Raw genomic sequence first — 18,389 nt, forward strand, 5'->3', positions numbered from 1 at the left:
AGTTGCACAGATCACTGCAGTTTACCAGCATATTTCTTAACAGTGGTTCCAGTCAAAAATGGGAATAAAAATGTGCATTTAAAAATGTAAAGTTTTGAGACCTGAATGGACATCAGTCATTGTTACAGATTTGTCATGCAAACCTCAGAGGTGGTGTGATCAGGGTTTCTGAATAGAGACCAGGGACCCACGCAGCACACAGCATCCATTTGGCTGATATGGCAGACCTAGACTTCAAAAAGGTTAGCCAAGCATGTGCAGTGCAGATTGGAGACTAGTGTTCAGAGACGTATAAATCAGTATTGCTCATTTTCAAATGACAATTCTTTTATTTATTTATTTTTTCTTGGGGGGGATTTTTTATCATTGTCAATTTTGCTGCCAGACAGATAATATATGAAGTCACATGGTGGCAGAGCTGTGAGGATTATAAGCAGCAGCTTGGCACTCAGTCTCGGCGTGCCTTTCACGCACATTCTGAGTGACAAAGACCTCTGGAATTTATACAGTCCTAGTTAAGTACATAACTAGTGATCTTTGTCATTCCTCCTGACTGTCAGAGTGCTATAAGTGCTGAACGTTAGTAGATGACCCATACCACACTCATGAGGAACACTAAAAAATATGATTTTTTTCTAAATTAAAAATAAAGGCAACTATCTTATACGTCCCAACATAACTATTACTTTTCAGTAATAAGGTACATATTAAATATGAATCCCCTGTACACATCAGAATAACAACATTAGCTGGGATAGAGCAATGATAAGCAACAGAGAAATTATGTGGCCACAAATCAATGCCCAGAACTAAAGCTGAGAGGGAGGAAGGTGAGATGATGAAGGGAGCAGACAGAAAAACCTTATATAATTGTTTTTGAAATTCATAGGACACAAGATGAGATGTAAGGACACAAACAACTACTCCTTCAATCAAATTAATGATGATTGAAATCTGACCCAGAAACATGTTAGGGTGTGACTATACTGCCACTTAGTGGACATGAGTGAGACACTTCTCTATGAAATCACTGATTGAAAAAAGGCAAGTAGCCTATGCAGGGTTGTTGGTAACTTATGCAAAAGGAAATAACTGAGCCTTGGTCTAAATGGTTATGCGTGTTACACAACACTGATTCCCTTTTTTTTTTTTTTTTTAATTGCAGAACAAAAACTCTTACAAAGAATTATACATGGCTACAGGGGATTTACAAAGTGTGCTCACTGCTATAATCATGATAGCACTAAAGAAAATAATCAAATAAAAGTTAAATAACCAAAGAAATTATATGTTTTATAGCTTAAAACAAGTGTTTTATACATTCACTTTGCCTTTTTATTTCTTGAATCTTAGAGACTTAATATATTGCACCTGTTCTGTTTTAAATTGCAAGATTGCTTGCCCATTTTGTTTGTAGGCCTATATATATTAGGCTACTTTCCATAGGTTACATATTACAAATTATTCATCAAATTTTGTTCGTTCTTATACATTTATGACAAAATATAGCAAAATCTTTTTTTTTTTTTGTGTGTTTAATTATTATTTAATACTCAGTGAAAATCCCCCCCAAAAATGGCACGTGATTCAAACGCATGTCCAGCATGACGTCAGGAATTTGACGTCTTCTGTATTTTAACAAGATATGTAACAATCTTTGAAGTGAAAGTTTTTACGACCTTACGCCATGATCCTAAACTTTTTCAGACTTTTTCACAAACTGTCATCCTTTTAAAAGTGTGTCTCTATAAATGTATACAATATGTAAGCTGAGCTCACTGGTGTTATTTTGAAATGTCGGAAGATCCTCCCAGCGGATCGTAACTGGCTTCAGTAGCTATAATCGCGAGTGTGCACGAGTAATTGACTTTTCTTCCGGATTTTGCCCTTACGTGATCAGGTTTGTTTATGTTTACTGAATCTACTCAAGTTTTTTGTGGGAAAAACACGTTTTCTAGTTTGGTCATGCAGCGCCAGCGTTTCTAAGCACCATGCATGCAGCCCTTTGACAACTTGGTTTCAAATTCGTTCAACTCGCCTCCCCTTCGTAATGTCCATACTGGTTTATTACAGGAGGATGTTGGCGGTTCTTGAAGCATAAAGGTTTTTCGCAAACTTGCTAGGCACTAAAATGAGGAGTCGCAGCAATTCTGGAGTTAAACTTGACAACTACGCGCGGATAGTTCATCAGACTATTCTGCGTCACCAAGTGAGTGTTTCATTTCTACACGGACTCTTCACAGCTGTTGATGCTTCACTAAATAGTTTGTGATTTCACTAAACATGCCTTCATTCTCTGAAGTTCTTATAACTTGACATTTTCTATTTGCCATAGTTCTTGAATCTGTACTCATGTACATTATAGAAAGTACTGCAGTTTAGTGCTTTGTCACTATAAATAAAATAAATAAAATGTATAATGTACATGGGTTGGATATTTCAGGGCCAGAGTTTGACCAGGGCTTAGTGCAAAAATGGACACTGAAAGTGACAAAATTGAACAATTTCTAATCCTGTAAATCTGTTAATTACTAATTTATTTGTCAGTGCTAGTGTACTTATTTATTTACTGTTTAATTCAAAATTCAGATGAATATTTGACATGTTCTGTGTTTTATATGGTTACAAATAATATACCTTCATAAAGGAAAAACACCCATGAAAATAAATTCCAGAGGGCAAAAAACAAAAAGAAACACAAAAACAACAACTTTAACACAGATGACACTATATTTTTCAAAAATTTGGGGTCAGTAAGATTTTTATTGTTTTTAAATGGTCTCAAATGCTCACCAAGGTGGCATTTATTTGATCAAAAATGCTGTAAAAATAGTTATATCATCATTACTCCTGTCTTCAGTGTCACATGATCCTTCAGAAGTCAATCTAATATGCTGATTTGCTGCTCAATAAACATTTCTTATTACTATCAATGTTGAACGTTGTGCTGTTTAATATTTTTGTGGAAACTTACACATTTTTCAGGATTATTTGATGACTACAAAGTAAAAAAAAAACAGCTTTCATTTGAAGTAGAAATCTTTTGTACATTATAAATGTCTTTACTGTCACTTTGATTTAATGCATCCGTTATGAATTAATGTATTAATTTCTTTAATTTATTTCTTACTGATCCCAAACTTTGTACGGTAGTTTACATAATATATAATTTTACATATAATATGTTTTTTGGGTTTTTTTTGTGGTAAAAGTAATGCTTGCATAATGTATATGTAGTTTAAAATGGAAATGGCAGAGCAAATTAATCATGTAGCTATTAATTATTTTAACTATCTGTATTGCTAACTTGTAGGACCCAGTGACAGGTCTGTTACCAGCAAGCAAAGAGCAGCCTGATGCCTGGGTGAGAGACAATGTCTACAGCATCCTGTCTGTCTGGGCTCTTAGTTTGGCTTACAGGAAGAACGCAGACCGCGATGAAGACAAGGCTAAAGCCTACGAGCTTGAGCAGGTACAAACTGTGATGATTTTTTTCATATTTCATTTTTATTTATTTATTTATTTTTTATCAATCCAGTACAACTTTTAAGATATTTGTTCAGTAACAACATTTGTTCATGAGGATTTATATGTTAGAGAACCTAGAATGGTTAACAAAACCAACAAACTCAATATGTTCGACTGGATGAAAATCTGTGATCACTTGAGCAACTGTAACAACTGTTCATTCGAATGATCTCACATTAGACGCCATACCAAAATATTCACCAGTGCAGTGTACTATTTTATACCTGTGCATGTTTTTTTAAAGAAAGGTCAGTTGTCATTTCTTGCCCCATGTGTTTGTGTATCAGTGTACCTAAGCTGTCTCTTCACAGTTGCTCAGAAGCGTCATGTTACTCTTGCCTGTGCTATTAAACGATGAGCCGAAAGGTCACAGTTGAGCCTGTTCCAAGTGTTGTTTTTGGAGGCAGTCTGTGTGCCCTGATCTCTTTTTCTTCTTTCAGAGTGTGGTAAAGTTAATGAGGGGACTTCTTCAATGCATTATGCGACAGGTACCATCCGCTATTAATACTAAGACTGGAGTAATGGCTGCTGAAAATTCAGCTTTGCAATCACTGGAATACATTTTTAAATATTAAATATTACAGTTAATTAAAATTGTAATAAATTACAGCTACATTTTATTTATAGTCAGTAGAATCTCTGTTTGGGGACCATTAAAATAAAGTGTTGCCTAATTTACAATATTAATGTTTTTACTGTGTTTTGGATCTTATAAAGGCAGCCTTGGTGAGCATAGGAGACTTCTTTCAGAAACATTAAAACAAATTTTACAGACACCAAACTTTTGAATGGTAGTGTACATAAAGAAAGCACCCACTCTATGGTTAAGATTAATTGTGCATAACACAAATTACCACTTGTCTGAAGTGATCTGAAGAGATCTCTCTTGTCCCCCCGCAGCTGGACAAAGTGGAGAAGTTCAAATACAGTAAGAGCACTTCAGACAGCCTCCATGCCAAGTATAACACTCAGACCTGTGCTGCTGTAGTGGGTGACCAGGAATGGGGGCATCTCCAGCTCGATGCTACCTCCCTCTACCTGCTCTTCCTAGCTCAGATGACTGCCTCAGGTACTTTAGAGCTTGCATAACGTGACATAAGACACATCAAGAAACCTGAGACTCTTAAGGGCACTCAGCTCTTCCTCTAAAAGTGTCCAAGCTTCCTTGTGAGCTCTAATTGTGTACAAAGTGTTTTTTTTTTGTAATGTGTTTTTTTTTTGTTGTAGTGGTTGAGCATTGTAGCCAATCACAGACAAGACATAAAAATGACACACTGTTACCCCAGACAAAATATTTTTATGTTAAAAGGATAGTTCACTCAAATATTATAATTCTGTCATCATTTACTAACCTTAATGTTGTTCCAAGCCCATAAATCTTTCATTCATCTTCAAAACATGAATAAGGATACTTTAATGAAATTTTAGAGATTTCTGTCCCTCCATTAAAAAGTCCATTACATCAAAAATTTGCTCTGGCATTTTAAACAAGCACATTTGAGCTTCTGTTTACCATATTTGTTGTGCTCTATGTATGTGCATTGATCAGTGTTTATATGTGAATAGCCTAAATTAAATCTGTTCATAAAATGAAGTGATTGTTTCTTCAGAAGACTTGGATTAAACTGCTCACTTCACATGGATTACTTTTACAAAGTCTTAATGAAGTTTTTGAAGCTTGAAAATTTTGGTTGCATGGACTTTCAATAGATGGACAAAAATGATAAGAGAGTATTAAAGGGTTAGTTCACCCAAAAATGAAAATAATGTCATTTATTACTCACCTTCATGGCGTTCCACACCCGTAAGACCTTCATTAATCTTCGGAACACAAATGAAGATATTTTTGTTGAAATCCGATGGCTCAGTGAGGCCTCCATAGCCAGCAATGACATTTCGTTGTTGTTTTGTTTTTTTGGCGCACCAAAAATATTCTCGTCGCTTTATAATATTAATATTGAACCACTGTACTCACATGAACTGATTTAAATATGTTTTTAGTACATTAATGGATCTTGAGAGAGGAAATGTCATTGCTGGCTATGGAGGCCTCACTGAGCCATCGGATTTAAACAAAAATATCTTCATTTGTGTTCCGAAGATTAACGAAGGTCTTACAGGTGTGGAACGGCATGAGGGTAAGTAATAAATGACATTATTTTCATTTTTGGGTGAACTAACCCTTTAAATATATCTTCATTTGAATTCCGAAGATTAACCAAAGAGTTATGGGTTTGGAACACCACGATGGTCAGTAATTAATGTCAGAATTTTAATTTTTTAGTGACCTATCCCTTTAATTCTATTAATCAAAATTAAAGGAAAATAACCAACAATTGTGATTTTTGCCGTAATCATGCAGCCCTGCACTTTTGTACATGTATAACTAGACTAACTGGTCATTGACAAAACAGCAGTGTGAGGAGAGTATATAGAATCTGATTGGCTGCTGTCAGTTTACTGTAGCCCAGCATTAACTTCTCCTACATATGCTTTGCTTTGCCTTGTGTCCTTTTAGGGCTGCACATAGTGTACACTCAGGACGAGGTGGATGTGGTCCAAAACCTGATGTTTTACATTGAAGCTGCATATAAAGTGGCTGTAAGTCTTTCAGTATTGATCATATAAGCCTTATATGTATATGCTTTAGCTGTGAGGTGCCGTGTTTCTCTAACTGACAGTTTCTCCCATGACTGTTCAGGACTATGGGATGTGGGAGAGAGGAGACAAAACAAATCAGGGAATCCCTGAGCTCAATGCCAGCTCAATCGGGATGGCTAAAGTGAGTCTGATGAAACAAACAAACTTTCCTTCTCTCTCTTTCTTTCTCTCACACTCACTTCCACATAATGCTGTCAGTCCTTCTCTGAGCAGCTGAGAATTCTCAGGCTGGCATGGGGAGGGGGTTCACACTGTGTACTCATGAACACTGCCTATTAACGTCTCTGATGAAGATGACCCAATGTAACCTCAACATGGCCTCTCTGGTATTAATGTTCCTTCACAACTTCCCAAATTCCCTGCAAGCTTGTGTCAGTTCTATTTGTTCCTCTTGCGACACTTTGCTTAGAGAAAAAAATGGTTCAGGTTGTTCTCTGTCAGAGAAGACAGAGTACCATTTTAAGGGCAGGGAACTAGCCTTTAACCTCATTTTAAAGCAATGTACCCATTTGAATCCAGAAAATCTGTATTAAAAATTCAATTGTGGCAACCTCAATGATTTTAACACTTAACATTGAGAGTGTAATCATCTCTGGAAGAGCAGGCTATGCCTAATTTGTAGTCTGTGGCCCTGAATTTCAGTGCACAGTGAATAAATACAAGCTTTGTTCTGACCATTGAAATGAGACAAAATACTGTAACAGCCCCTGAATGGACCCTTTGTAACTGCAGGCAGCACTTGAAGCCCTAGATGACTTGAATTTATTTGGGGCCAAAGGAGGACCTGACTCTGTGATTCATGCCTTAGCAGATGATATCCAGCACTGTCAGGTGAGGCTATAGAGATTCTAGTGCTTTGGATTTTCCTATGCCTTGTTTTTCAGCATCAGCATGCTTAATAAAAAAGATTAAAATGATTACCATCTCCCTACTACCACATATTTCTCTCAGTCCATTCTGAGCTCCATGTTGCCCAGAGCTTCAACATCTAAAGAGGTGGATGCTGGGCTCCTGTCCATCATTTCATATCCAGCCTTTGCTGTAGAAGACATGGAGTTAGTCAATATCACTAAAGAGGAAATCATCTCAAAGCTCCAGGTCAGGACTTGATCTCTAACATGAGGAACTTGTTTAACAGCCGTCTGTCCCTTACACTAGGGTATTTCCTTTACTTGCATTTCTTATGTCTGTAGGGAAGATATGGCTGTTGTCGTTTCCTTAGAGATGGCCACAAAACTCCTAAAGAGGTCAGTATATCCAATACACAGACAAATTGGGTTACATATTGCATCTTACTGGATAATTTTCTGTTCATTCAACGTACAAATACTTTATAATATGAAGCAGCAAATACATTCAATATTACATTGAATATTAAGAATTATTACAGAAATGTAAATATGTAACTGTGTTACTTTTGTCGTCTCTAATTATGCCTTTAATGAACTAAATTGATCATACTTTTTTAAATGCGTAACCTCTTTTCCCAACAGGACCCCAACAGGCTGTACTATGAATCTGCTGAGCTGAAGCTTTTTGAGAACATTGAATGTGAGTGGCCACTTTTTTGGACCTACCTGATCTTGGATGGCATCTTTATCAACAGTCCAGAGCAGGTAAAAGGATGATTTTACCAACATTCATCATTTTTTATATCGGTCTCATTCTGGAAATATGAATGATGAAAATTTAAGGGTATTTCTACCCTACATTTCTACCAGGGTTAGCTAAAAGAGAGCTAGAATATTATTAGCACACAAAGCATTGAGCACTGCTGAATTGTTTGTCTATTTTCTTCTAGTACACTCCGTTAAGATGTTTCCTAATTAAACCTATTACATGATTTATTTTGCATATGTTGTTAAATTGTCAATTGCCTAAATATGATACTGAAATCACCAGTGGCAAGAGCTAGTATAGATGATAATGTGGTTTTAAACATAATGTGGATACTGTTACAGAAAGGTTAAAGTTACATTTAGTTAGTTAGTTATGCTAGTAAAGGCTGGAATACCCTACACAACTTTTGCACAGATTTTTGCCCCAATTTGCACTTTGGATGAGTCAACTCTAGTTAGATCTAGTCTGCAGATTTAAGGCAGTATGAGTTGAAAGATTTCACAGGAATCTGCGTAATGTAGTGTATGTTGAGTACAGAAGTTTTACAATTAATATTTAAGCTTCAGGCTATGATTCTGTCCAGTCATAGGATATCAAACATATTTGATATTTTAAGCCAATTTTAGAACACATTGTTTTCAATTGTCATGTGTCTTCTAGCAATGAGGCACATGTTTCTTTGTTAGTGTGTTGTAATCTGAATGACTTTAAAGTCTGGTAGTATGTGATCCTCAGTCATTTAGTGTATGATGCACATTTTTTGTAACCATTTACAGTCACATGCAGGATGCCTAGTGTTTTTAAATCTTTTTAGATTGTAAAAGTTGTGTAGTTTATTTCAGTCTTAAGTGGAGTGGAAAGAATTCTGCTGGCTTCTGGCAGCTACTGTAAATATTCAAGCAAAGGCAAAGCTAATGAGAGACTTTCTAGGGGTTAAAAATAAGTCAAACAGGATGTACTCAAAGTTGTGTTGCAGATGCAGGCAGGCTGTATTTCCACATTTCTGTCCTCTCAGGTTCAGGAGTATCAAGAAGCTCTGGAAGGTATCATGATCAAACAGAAGGATGGGATACGGCTGCTGCCTGAGCTTTATAGTGTTCCTCCTGATAAGGTAAGACACAATTAAATTGTTGATTTTTTTTTTTTTTTTTTTTTTTTTTTTAATTCTGAATATTCAGATTTAATTCAGATAAAATTTGCTTTTCATACTTTTAATAACATAATTTTTTCCGATTATTTCAGGTGGATGAAGAGTATGTTAATCCTCACACAGTGGAGAGGATCCCAATGGGAAAGTGCCCTCTGAAGTGGGGCCAGTCCCTTTATGTCATGGGCAACCTTTTGACAGAGGTGAGAGGTTATAGGTCATGTCTTTGCTATACTTCTTCTTTGAAAGCTTTGTATCAAGCAGTGGTTGCATTAGACTTTCTCATTGGCCGTCATTTTGATGGACAGGGTCGTAAAAAATTCTGTCATAATCTATTATTACCCGTCATTTTAATTTTTATATATTAGTGATAATAAGACATTTAATAGTATATTTTTTCGTTCACGTTTTTTACAATTTTTAATCATGAACTTACAGAATGAGCATATAGGCTAGGTTATTCATTCATTTATTTATTTATGAAGAGAACAGATAAACAGAGACTGTGCGTCACTTTTCATGTTCAACACCACACGAAGTAGACAGAGTGACAGAGGAGGCCACTAAAACATGACTTTTGTGCCTGAACAGGCAAATATGAACAACACAAAACCCCTCAGCATGTGCTCCTTCTGCATCAGTGGCCACCAACTGGACAGGGGTGGGAATTACAGTTACAAGTTACAATAGATTACCCTCAGTGTAATCTTTCAAAATGATGGACGGCCTTCAGATTTTTCCGTCACTGCTAAAAAAAAGTTCAGTCATTGACGTAAAATATTTGGTTAATGTGGCCTTTGGTACCAAGTTATATTTGGGCAAGTGTGACAAACACCTTAATTTTCCTTTCCTTTCCATTTCAGGGTTTTTTGGCTCCTGGAGAGATAGACCCTTTAAACCGCAGGTTCTCTACCATCCCTAAACCGGATGTTGTTGTACAAGGTATCTTTCAACATTTTTAACCATTTGTACTCAATTCTTAATGGCACATGTGATTCATTGCATGATTGAAAATCACCCTGATGTTTGTATTTTGTTCTGGTAAGTGTCCATCCTTGCTGAGAATGAAGATATTAAGGCACTCCTGCAGAAGAATGGGATTGATGTGGAGACAGTGGCAGACATTCACCCCATCAGAGTGCAGCCTTCTCGAGTTCTCAGCCACATTTATGCTAGACTAGGTAGGAAGTGCCACACCATAGTCCAAGTCTGACTTGATACTAGTATGAAGAAATACAAAACAAGCTATTGTTTTTGACAGTCGACTATGTTTTTAGTAGACATAAATGTTTATATCATGTAATTAGGGTGCATGTGTGTTTTCTTTTCTCCAAGGGCGTAATGAGAGACTGGGGCTGACCGGCAGACCTTACCGTAGGATTGGCGTGTTGGGAACCTCCAAGCTGTACATCATCCGCAACACCATCTTTAGCTTCACACCTCAGGTTCTTCATAATGTGCTGAAATAGGCATGTTTGAACCTTAAGCTGTCTTAGAGAGACACTGCTTGTCACCCAGCAGAAGTTAAATAAAAATAAGTTGAAATGACCCACAGAAAGATATTCATAGCTTTAAAAATATACCCTAAAGACCCTAAATGTTTTTTCACATTCCTTTCTTTTCACATTATTTCACATTACTTCATGTCTCTGGGTCTGTCATGTTGCTGTAGTTCATAGATCATCAGCAGTTCTATCTGGCCCTGGACAACAAGATGATCGTGGAAATGTTGCGCACTGACCTGTCTTACCTGTCTTCTCGCTGGAGGATGACTGGCCGTCCTACCGTTACCTTTCCTGTTTCCCAGACCATGCTTAGTGAGTGAAAACTTGTGCCTCTGATAATGTAGGGTCAACGGAAAACAATTCTAAAGATTTTGAGTGTGTAGGTTTTTCCTAATTTTATGTGTGTTACTTCTTAGACCATGATCATACAGACTTGGAACCTGCTGTGCTGGCCACACTTAAGAAGCTACAGGATGGCTACTTTGGAGGGGCAAGGTCAGATAATGAGGATATAAGTAAATATCATGTCATCAACAATACATATTCGAGGGCAGTCTTAGCTCACTTACTTGCTGCTCTCAATTTTGCTAGGATCCAGACTGGGAAGTTATCTGAGTTTCTGACCACGTCTTGTTGTGCTCATCTGAGCTTCCTCGATAGTGGTAAGACACGCTCCATGTCATCCCATGGTTTGGATGAAGATGATGATGTTGAGGACAGCTACTTTAGAGGTGCTATGCATGACCTGAACTTCAGTGATGGTAAGGGGAAAGAATATTCTGACAAAGAGATTATGTTTGACAGTGACTTCTGAAATGGGCAGATTCTGATGTTGGTAATGTGAGTTGAAGTACTTGATGTAGGATTTGTGATTTGAATAATGTAGCTCACATTGGTAAACTCATTGTTCTTTGTGTTTTCTAATGCTTTTTTTCTATTCCCTCGTTTTGCCTAGGCTACATTTTAGCATAAAAGTTCCCATATTTTTATTTATTTTTTTTTGTTTTGAGTCTAATCTTTAGGGAGAGTTTGTGTAATGCATCTTAAGTGCATTAAGGCCTGGTTTCACTGTCAGGGCTTAGATTAAGCCAGGATTAGGCCTTCAATTAGGACATTTATAAACATGCAATAGAAACAAAAACACTACTGGTGTGCATTTTGAGACAAAGCATTGTGGCATTGACATATTTTAAGATATGTCAGTGCAAGTTGCTTTTAGTTAAAACAGCTCAAACATGCTTTTTAGTCTAGGACTAGGCTTAAGCCTTGTCTGTGAAACCAGGGGAAAATAACCGAAACAGTTCATATAATGTAGAATTTGCTGGACAAAGCATTTAAACATCACTGTTCTTTAACTCTTCTGGTTTACTTTGGAATCTTAGCCTTTTCTCTCTACCATCATTGCAAGATGTGCTGATATGTTTTATGTTGAACATTTGAAGTAAGCATTTGAAGTGTGAACACCATATCATGTTAAAGATTCTTGCATTTTTAAATAACTTTCGGTAACAACTTTATTTTACAGTGTCCTTGTTACATTGTTGCATGTACAGTAATAACAGTAATTTAAGCATAATTACATGCAAATAACAAACCCTACCCCTATAGTAAGTACGTTGTTAATTAACATTACTCCATACTTAAAGCTGTAGTCCGTAACATTTTTTGGTTAAAAATGATCCAAAATTCATTTTTGAGCAAGTACATAACCCCAGCCAGTGTTCAAAACTATCTCCTTACCATAGCCCAGGTGTTCCCAACCACGTTCCTGGAGTCCCCCCACACTGCATGTTTTTCATGTCTCCTCGATCAAACACCTGATTTAGATCATCAGCTCATTAGTTGAGACTCCAAGACCTGAATGGGTGTGTCAGACAAAGGAGATATGCAAAATGTGCAGTGTTGGGGGGGGCTCCAGGAACGTGGTTGGGAACCGATTCACAACGGTAAGCTTGTAATAATGTTTTCTAATAAGAGTGGGTTTCTTTGGAAAATTCGACCATGCAGCCATTCATCTTTTCGTCATTACATCACGTCTGTTTACATAAAGGAGTCCCAGCTAGTAGGCTATATGGCAAGTGGAGGATGCTGTAGGTGACTGATCATTTATAGCCTTTTCTCACGGCAAAATTGTTGAAAATTCTTATTTTGGTCATACTTCCAAGACGTAGAATCTGTGATTCTGAAGTACAGTATCCACCGGTGCGGTGACTGACAGCAAACATTAGATTCATCCGCGCTGAGGAGCCGTGCCCATGCACAACCCACGTGAAGATGATAATTCCACAAATAACTGCAATTGCAGGTTTCAAACAGAGATGGCGACAAAGAGGCAAAACCTATGGACTGCAGCTTTAAATGTATAATTACTCTGTAACATGGACACCTTAAAATAAAGTGTAACCTTACTTTCTTGTGAATTTTATTCAAGTTCCTGTAAGAAATTAAATGGATGACTGATTTTGGGTTAAAGCATGAAGCATAAAAAAAATAATCTTGGTTATCAAGCTTGAATGATTCTGCAAGGAATGCATTTACTTTTAGACTGCAGGCTGTAATGTCACACAGACATTTTTGTTTTTGTGGAATGCACACTGTTTTACTTGAACGTCTTGCTGCTCTTTAGCCCAACAACCTCTCTTTTTCTCATGTCTCTTTCTTTCTAATCCTGACTTCTAAACTTTCCTTTCTCAGATACTGATGATCTAGCACAATACCTGGACCAGCTGTTGACTGCAGCCGTGCCTCAGCGGGGACTCAGAGTTGAGGCAGAGGCAAAAGGACTGAGTCGTTTCAAGGCTGTAGCCACTAAGACACGTGAGATGGTGTCTCTTGTAAACAAAGCCAAGGAGCTCCAAATCCACAGTGAGCTGAACTAATATCAACTCAAACCGAACTCTTACATGTCGAAGGGTAGTCTTTAGGGATGCAACAGCCAATCGATAATGCAAATAGTCAACAATGGATAACACAATTGCTTAGTTGTGTCTGCTCATAGAAAATAGTTGCAGTAGTAACTTTTTTTTTTAAACATTTAAGAGGCCACAGGGCAAGATGCAGTTGATATAAAAAGCAGAATGTTATCATGCAAGGATGTTATATTAAAAGTATTAAAAGCTTAAGTGGTAACACATTAGTATGGGGAGCACATATTCACTATTAACTATGACTTTTGCCTCAATAAACTCCTAATTTACTGCTTATTAATAGTTAGTAAGGTAGATGTTAAGGAATGTAGAATAAGGTCATGCAGAATAAGGCATTAATATGTGCTTTATAAGTACTAATAAACAGCCAGTATTCTAGTAATATGCAAGCTAATAAGCAACTAGAGTTTATCTAGAGAGTTAAAAGTGAGAATTGTTCCTAATACTAAAGTGTTACCGCTTAAGTGTGTAGTTTCTGTATGGACAAAAAAACAAGACATTTCTCAAAATATTGTCTCTTATGTTCCACAGAAGAAAGAAAGTCATACAGGTTTGGAATGACAGGAGGGTGATCAAATAATGACAAAATTGTTATTTTTGGGTGAACAAGCAACAATGTAGGCATAAGAAAAAGCTGTACTTAGGAGGCAAAACAAAATCAATTGGGCATTTGTCTAACAACGCAAAGAGTACACCATTTGTCTGTGTACATTCCTATTCATTTTTACCTTGTCTTTTTTGTTCCTTGTCTGTTTTATTTAGATGTGCACATGTATCTTCCCAATAAGCTTTTCCGCTCCCCTCAGCCGGCGCTTAATCTAAAAGATTTCCCGGGACCACGGACCAGTCATGTGTGTATATGCAGACATGCAAAGGATCTTTTAATAATACAAAACTGAGGTGACAGAAAACTTTTTAATATATTTAATTGAACTCTGTAGAGTCCAGATGTGCCCATGTCCTCCGAGTGTAACCTGCCTCGGGACTCTAACGGCGGCATTGACCACAGTGGTCTAGTCCAAGTGCTTAAAGACACTGAGAGCCTTCATGATCAGGCAGACATCCTCCACATCCTTTTTAAAGACAAGTAATTCCCTTACCACATTTGAATCCGAGTTATATAAGTGTGTACACCTCTATAGAGTTGTTTTATTTTGTATTGAATCTAACGTGTTGTGTGTTTTCTTACAGGGGAATGGATTGGGATACTCAGCTGCATGGGAAAGGCACCACTGTCAAGAGTTTACTGGTGGAGCTCTATGAGAAGGCAGGAGATCTACGCTGCTGGGATCTCATCCGTATGATTTCAGGCATGCTCCGCAAGAAAGTGGAGGAACTGGACTGGGTAAAGATCTAAATGCAAGCTTGTGATAAAAAGGAACTGTTAAAAGAAATACATATGCTCTTTCTGTTAGACCGGCACTCTTACTTCACAGGATGAATTGTTCTATATTTTTCAATTCAACTTCATGAATTGTTCTATATTTTGCTTGATGGTTGTGTTTGTAGGCCTGCTCAGATTTGCTGGCCCATCAGAAGCACTTGACAGTCGGTTTACCTCCGGAGCCCAGAGAGAAGACCATTACTGCGTGAGTTTTCATAGTTATTCACAGATGACACTAAAACGCTGCACTATATTGTTAGCATTTGTGTGTGATCTGGATGTTTCTCTGCAGGCCTTTGCCTCCTGACCAGCTGGCCTTACTTATTGATCAAGCCAGCGAGAACAACATCACTATCGCCATCCTCACACAGGTTACATGCAAACATATGCTGATTTTACACTACTGTTCAAAAGTTTGCGGTCAGTAAGATTTTTTAAAAATAAATTCATAGCAAGGATGGTATCATGGTTTCCACAAAAATATTAAGCAGATCAACTGTTCAACATTGATAATAATAGGATTTATTTAATTGAGGACCAATTCAGTATATTAGCAAATCATGTGACACTGAAGACTGGAGTAATGGCTGTTAAAAATTCAGCTTTGCCATCACAGGAATACATTACATTTTAAAATACATTAATTAGAATATAAAACTTGTTTTAAATTGTAATAATATTTCACAATATTACTGTTTTTACTGTATTTTTGTATATGTGTTAGGAGATCATAGTGTACCTGGCAATGATCATCAGAACACAGCCCAGTTTGTTCAGTGAGATGTTTCGCCTGAGGATTGGCCTCATCATTCAGGTTATGGCAACTGAGCTGGCCCAATCTCTAAACTGCTCAGGTACTGCATTTATCATTCATTATGTGTTCATAGTGCATTTTAGGAGATTTGATGATGTTTATAATGTGTGTGTATATGTGTGTGTGTGTGTGTTTTTTAAATTAATTTTAAGTTTGTATATGTTTTATGTGTTATTATATGTGTTGTAGGTGAGGAGGCCACTGAGAGTCTAATGAAACTGAGTCCCTCTGAGTTGAAGAATCTTCTCCACCACATTCTGAGTGGCAAAGAATTTGGTGTTCAGAGAAGTGGTGAGTGACTTCACGAGAATTTTTTTGTATTTTTGAACAATAATAATTGGAAAATTTAAAATACACCAAAATGTCAGTACATTTAGCATTGCTAGCTGATATTGTCTGGTTGGTTTGATTGTCTGAATGAGTGCATGTTGGCTGTTCAGTTCGCTCAGTTGAGCCCGGCGCCAGTCCTGTCATCTCCATCCATGAGGTTGGCAATGTAGGTGCCACCAAGAGTGAGCGTGCAGGCATCAGCAAACTGAAGAGTGACATGAAGATGGTAAGTGACTGCACATCCAGAACAAAAACATACATAGGCCAGATTTTACAAAAGCACAATTTTAAGATGGAAAAATTTAATTGTGTAAACACTACAGCTACCATATATGTTATGTCTCTATATATTTAATAATGTTTAAATGTTTTCAGCTGGAAGAGCACCGATTATCATGGTCAATCCAAAGTAAGGTGATGTGTCTAATGAGCTGTGACTCAGTCTCATGTAATGTGGTCTAATCTCAAATTAAGTTCAAAGAACTCAAAAATGTCAAGATACAAACTGACATCAGCTGCTCAATGTGGTGGGTTAATGGTCTGTGAAGGAAATCCACTGTACATTTAAAGTTTAAATCTGGATATCGCATTATGGAGAAATGTACGGGTCTGAAGGTGCATGCCGTTTAATTCCACTGGTGATGTGAACGTAATTGTTGAAGAAGGCTCAAATGTGTTTTGTCATGTAGGAAGTTTGTAAAACTGTCCATCCCCTTGTCTGTCTTTTCCCTTTGTAGACATTATCATGTCAGTCCTTTGACACTGAGCACATGGAGTCAGGGGTAAGTTCTTCAAAGATATACTAACTTTTCACTTAGATTTTTTGAGGGGTAAGATTAGGCTGCTAAGAGTTGCAAAAAATGTTTACTTGTTGACTTGTGCTAAAATGTGACTTACAGAGGTCCCGGATGCCTTCAATTGATGGATTTGACGGCTCAGTGAGTTTCGGTGCAACCCGGGACAGTCGGCAGGGCCAGTGGCTGCGCAGAAGAAGGCTTGATGGAGCTCTTAACAGAGTTCCTGTAGGCTTCTATCAAAAAGTCTGGAAGATTCTACAGAAGGTTAGAAGAATTAAAGCAGTGTTATGTTAATAACGTATGAAACAGATTGGAAAAATACTTGACCTTTCATCCTATCAACTTTATTGTATAACGCGGAAGTAAGCTATTTTCTGTGATTGTGCGAGACCTAGAAGAATAACAAAGTGCACACATTCAACCTCAGAATTCAGCCTCACACGTTCAAGTTACAAATTGTCTCGTCTGCTCTTATGCTAAAAATAATGGATAGCAAAATATTTTTATGCAAATTGGTGGAATGTATTAATTTGTTTTTATTTTTCTCCCCACAGTGTCATGGCCTTTCAATAGAAGGCTTTGTGCTCCCATCTTCTACTACTAGAGAGGTTTGGGCCCTTCTAAAAATCCTTTTACGTGTTCCTCCAATTGTTTTCTGGTGCTTTGATTGTAAATTTCTTTCCCCACCGCTTATATGTCTCCCTCTCGGCAGATGACCCCGGGTGAGATTAAGTTTGCGGTACATGTGGAAAGGGTGCTGAACCGCGTCCCTCAGCCTGAATATAGGCAGCTGCTGGTGGAAGGGATCCTGGTACTTACAATGCTGGCTGATGTGGACATAAAAAGCATTGGCAGCATCATCCACATAGAGAAGGTTGTTCATATTGCCAATGACATGTTCTTCAAGGACCAGGTATGGGTATTTAACTAAAATTTGTATGATATATATTATGGTATGTGTTATCAACTATATATTATCAACAAGAAATCTCATCTCTCTCCCTCCTGCAGAAGGATCTTGGTGCAGAGGATAGTATTTTAGAAAAGGATCATTCTACGGGCATCTGCCTACTCCTGTATGATACTGCACCCAGTGGCCGCTTTGGTACCATGACTTACCTCACTAAAGCTGTGGCTACCTACGTCCAGGACTTTCTACCTAGTGGCGCCTGTACTGTACAGTGATACCCTGAAGTTTTTAAATAGTATTGTTTTTATTGTATAGTGAAGAGACCACTGTTTTAGAGCAGTTAATGAGATGTTTGTGTGAGTTTGATTATTAAAGCAAAACCTGCAACAGTTTTGAACAAGACTGAATAAACTTGTTGACCACATGCTTTGGCAGTTCACAGTTTGATGATGTTTTCACTCAGTAGTCCTTGAATAGGTTCTCCATAGACTTCAGTCAGGGTCAGGGTAGCACCACAATCATTTTTGACAGGAATGAAAATGAGGCAGTGAGGACAGTGTGTTCAATGCATTGTATTGAACAAAATGTTGATTAGCTACTGAAAGTAAAAGTGGTGCATTTTGAAAATTGCATGTGATCTAGGATGTTTATACAGTGTAAAGACTGTAAGTGTATCCCTCACAGCCTCGTTTTCATCCATGTAAAATGTAATATGCCTATCCTGACTTAGGTCTGTTAAGCATAAAACTCAGTTTTGTTGTTTTTG

The 18,389-nt window shown here is 37.4% G+C and overlaps 1 protein-coding gene across 5 annotated transcripts; it reads left to right on the top strand.

Moving 5' to 3' along the window:
* The first annotated feature begins 1,602 nt into the window (after positions 1-1,602).
* Positions 1,603-18,047, top strand: phka1a (phosphorylase kinase, alpha 1a (muscle)). 5 transcript variants are annotated; one of them, XM_051898947.1, is made up of 34 exons: positions 1,607-1,900; positions 2,074-2,209; positions 3,314-3,472; positions 3,969-4,016; positions 4,429-4,597; positions 6,047-6,129; positions 6,230-6,310; positions 6,922-7,020; positions 7,141-7,287; positions 7,383-7,436; positions 7,683-7,805; positions 8,825-8,920; positions 9,052-9,159; positions 9,820-9,898; positions 10,003-10,137; positions 10,292-10,401; positions 10,629-10,773; positions 10,878-10,956; positions 11,053-11,123; positions 13,156-13,326; positions 14,151-14,239; positions 14,330-14,475; positions 14,580-14,733; positions 14,898-14,977; positions 15,065-15,143; positions 15,497-15,626; positions 15,776-15,877; positions 16,027-16,142; positions 16,292-16,330; positions 16,654-16,698; positions 16,816-16,977; positions 17,268-17,321; positions 17,426-17,626; positions 17,725-18,047. In XM_051898947.1, the coding sequence occupies exons 2-34, from the start codon at positions 2,132-2,134 to the stop codon at positions 17,896-17,898; spliced, it is 3,606 nt and encodes a 1,201-aa protein (XP_051754907.1). In that variant the 5' UTR covers positions 1,607-1,900; positions 2,074-2,131; the 3' UTR covers positions 17,899-18,047. The 5 variants fall into 5 exon arrangements, 4 of the variants coding, with proteins under 4 accessions (XP_051754907.1, XP_051754905.1, XP_051754908.1 ...); XM_051898945.1 differs by having other exon boundaries at positions 1,608-1,900; positions 11,053-11,222; XM_051898948.1 differs by lacking the exon at positions 16,292-16,330 and having other exon boundaries at positions 1,608-1,900.
* Positions 18,048-18,389: the final 342 nt, after the last annotated feature.

The sequence above is a fragment of the Ctenopharyngodon idella genome, chromosome 7 (assembly GCF_019924925.1).
Source record: "Ctenopharyngodon idella isolate HZGC_01 chromosome 7, HZGC01, whole genome shotgun sequence".
Classification (NCBI taxonomy): Eukaryota; Metazoa; Chordata; class Actinopteri; order Cypriniformes; family Xenocyprididae; genus Ctenopharyngodon; species Ctenopharyngodon idella.

Coding starts and splice junctions, on each gene's coding strand:
- phka1a (XM_051898945.1), top strand. CDS start 2,132: ATGAGGAGTCGCAGCAATTCTGGAGTTAAACTTGACAACTACGCGCGG. Junction 8,921..9,051: donor ATAGTGTTCCTCCTGATAAG/GTAAGACACAAT, acceptor CGATTATTTCAG/GTGGATGAAGAGTATGTTAA. Junction 15,144..15,496: donor CTATCGCCATCCTCACACAG/GTTACATGCAAA, acceptor TATATGTGTTAG/GAGATCATAGTGTACCTGGC.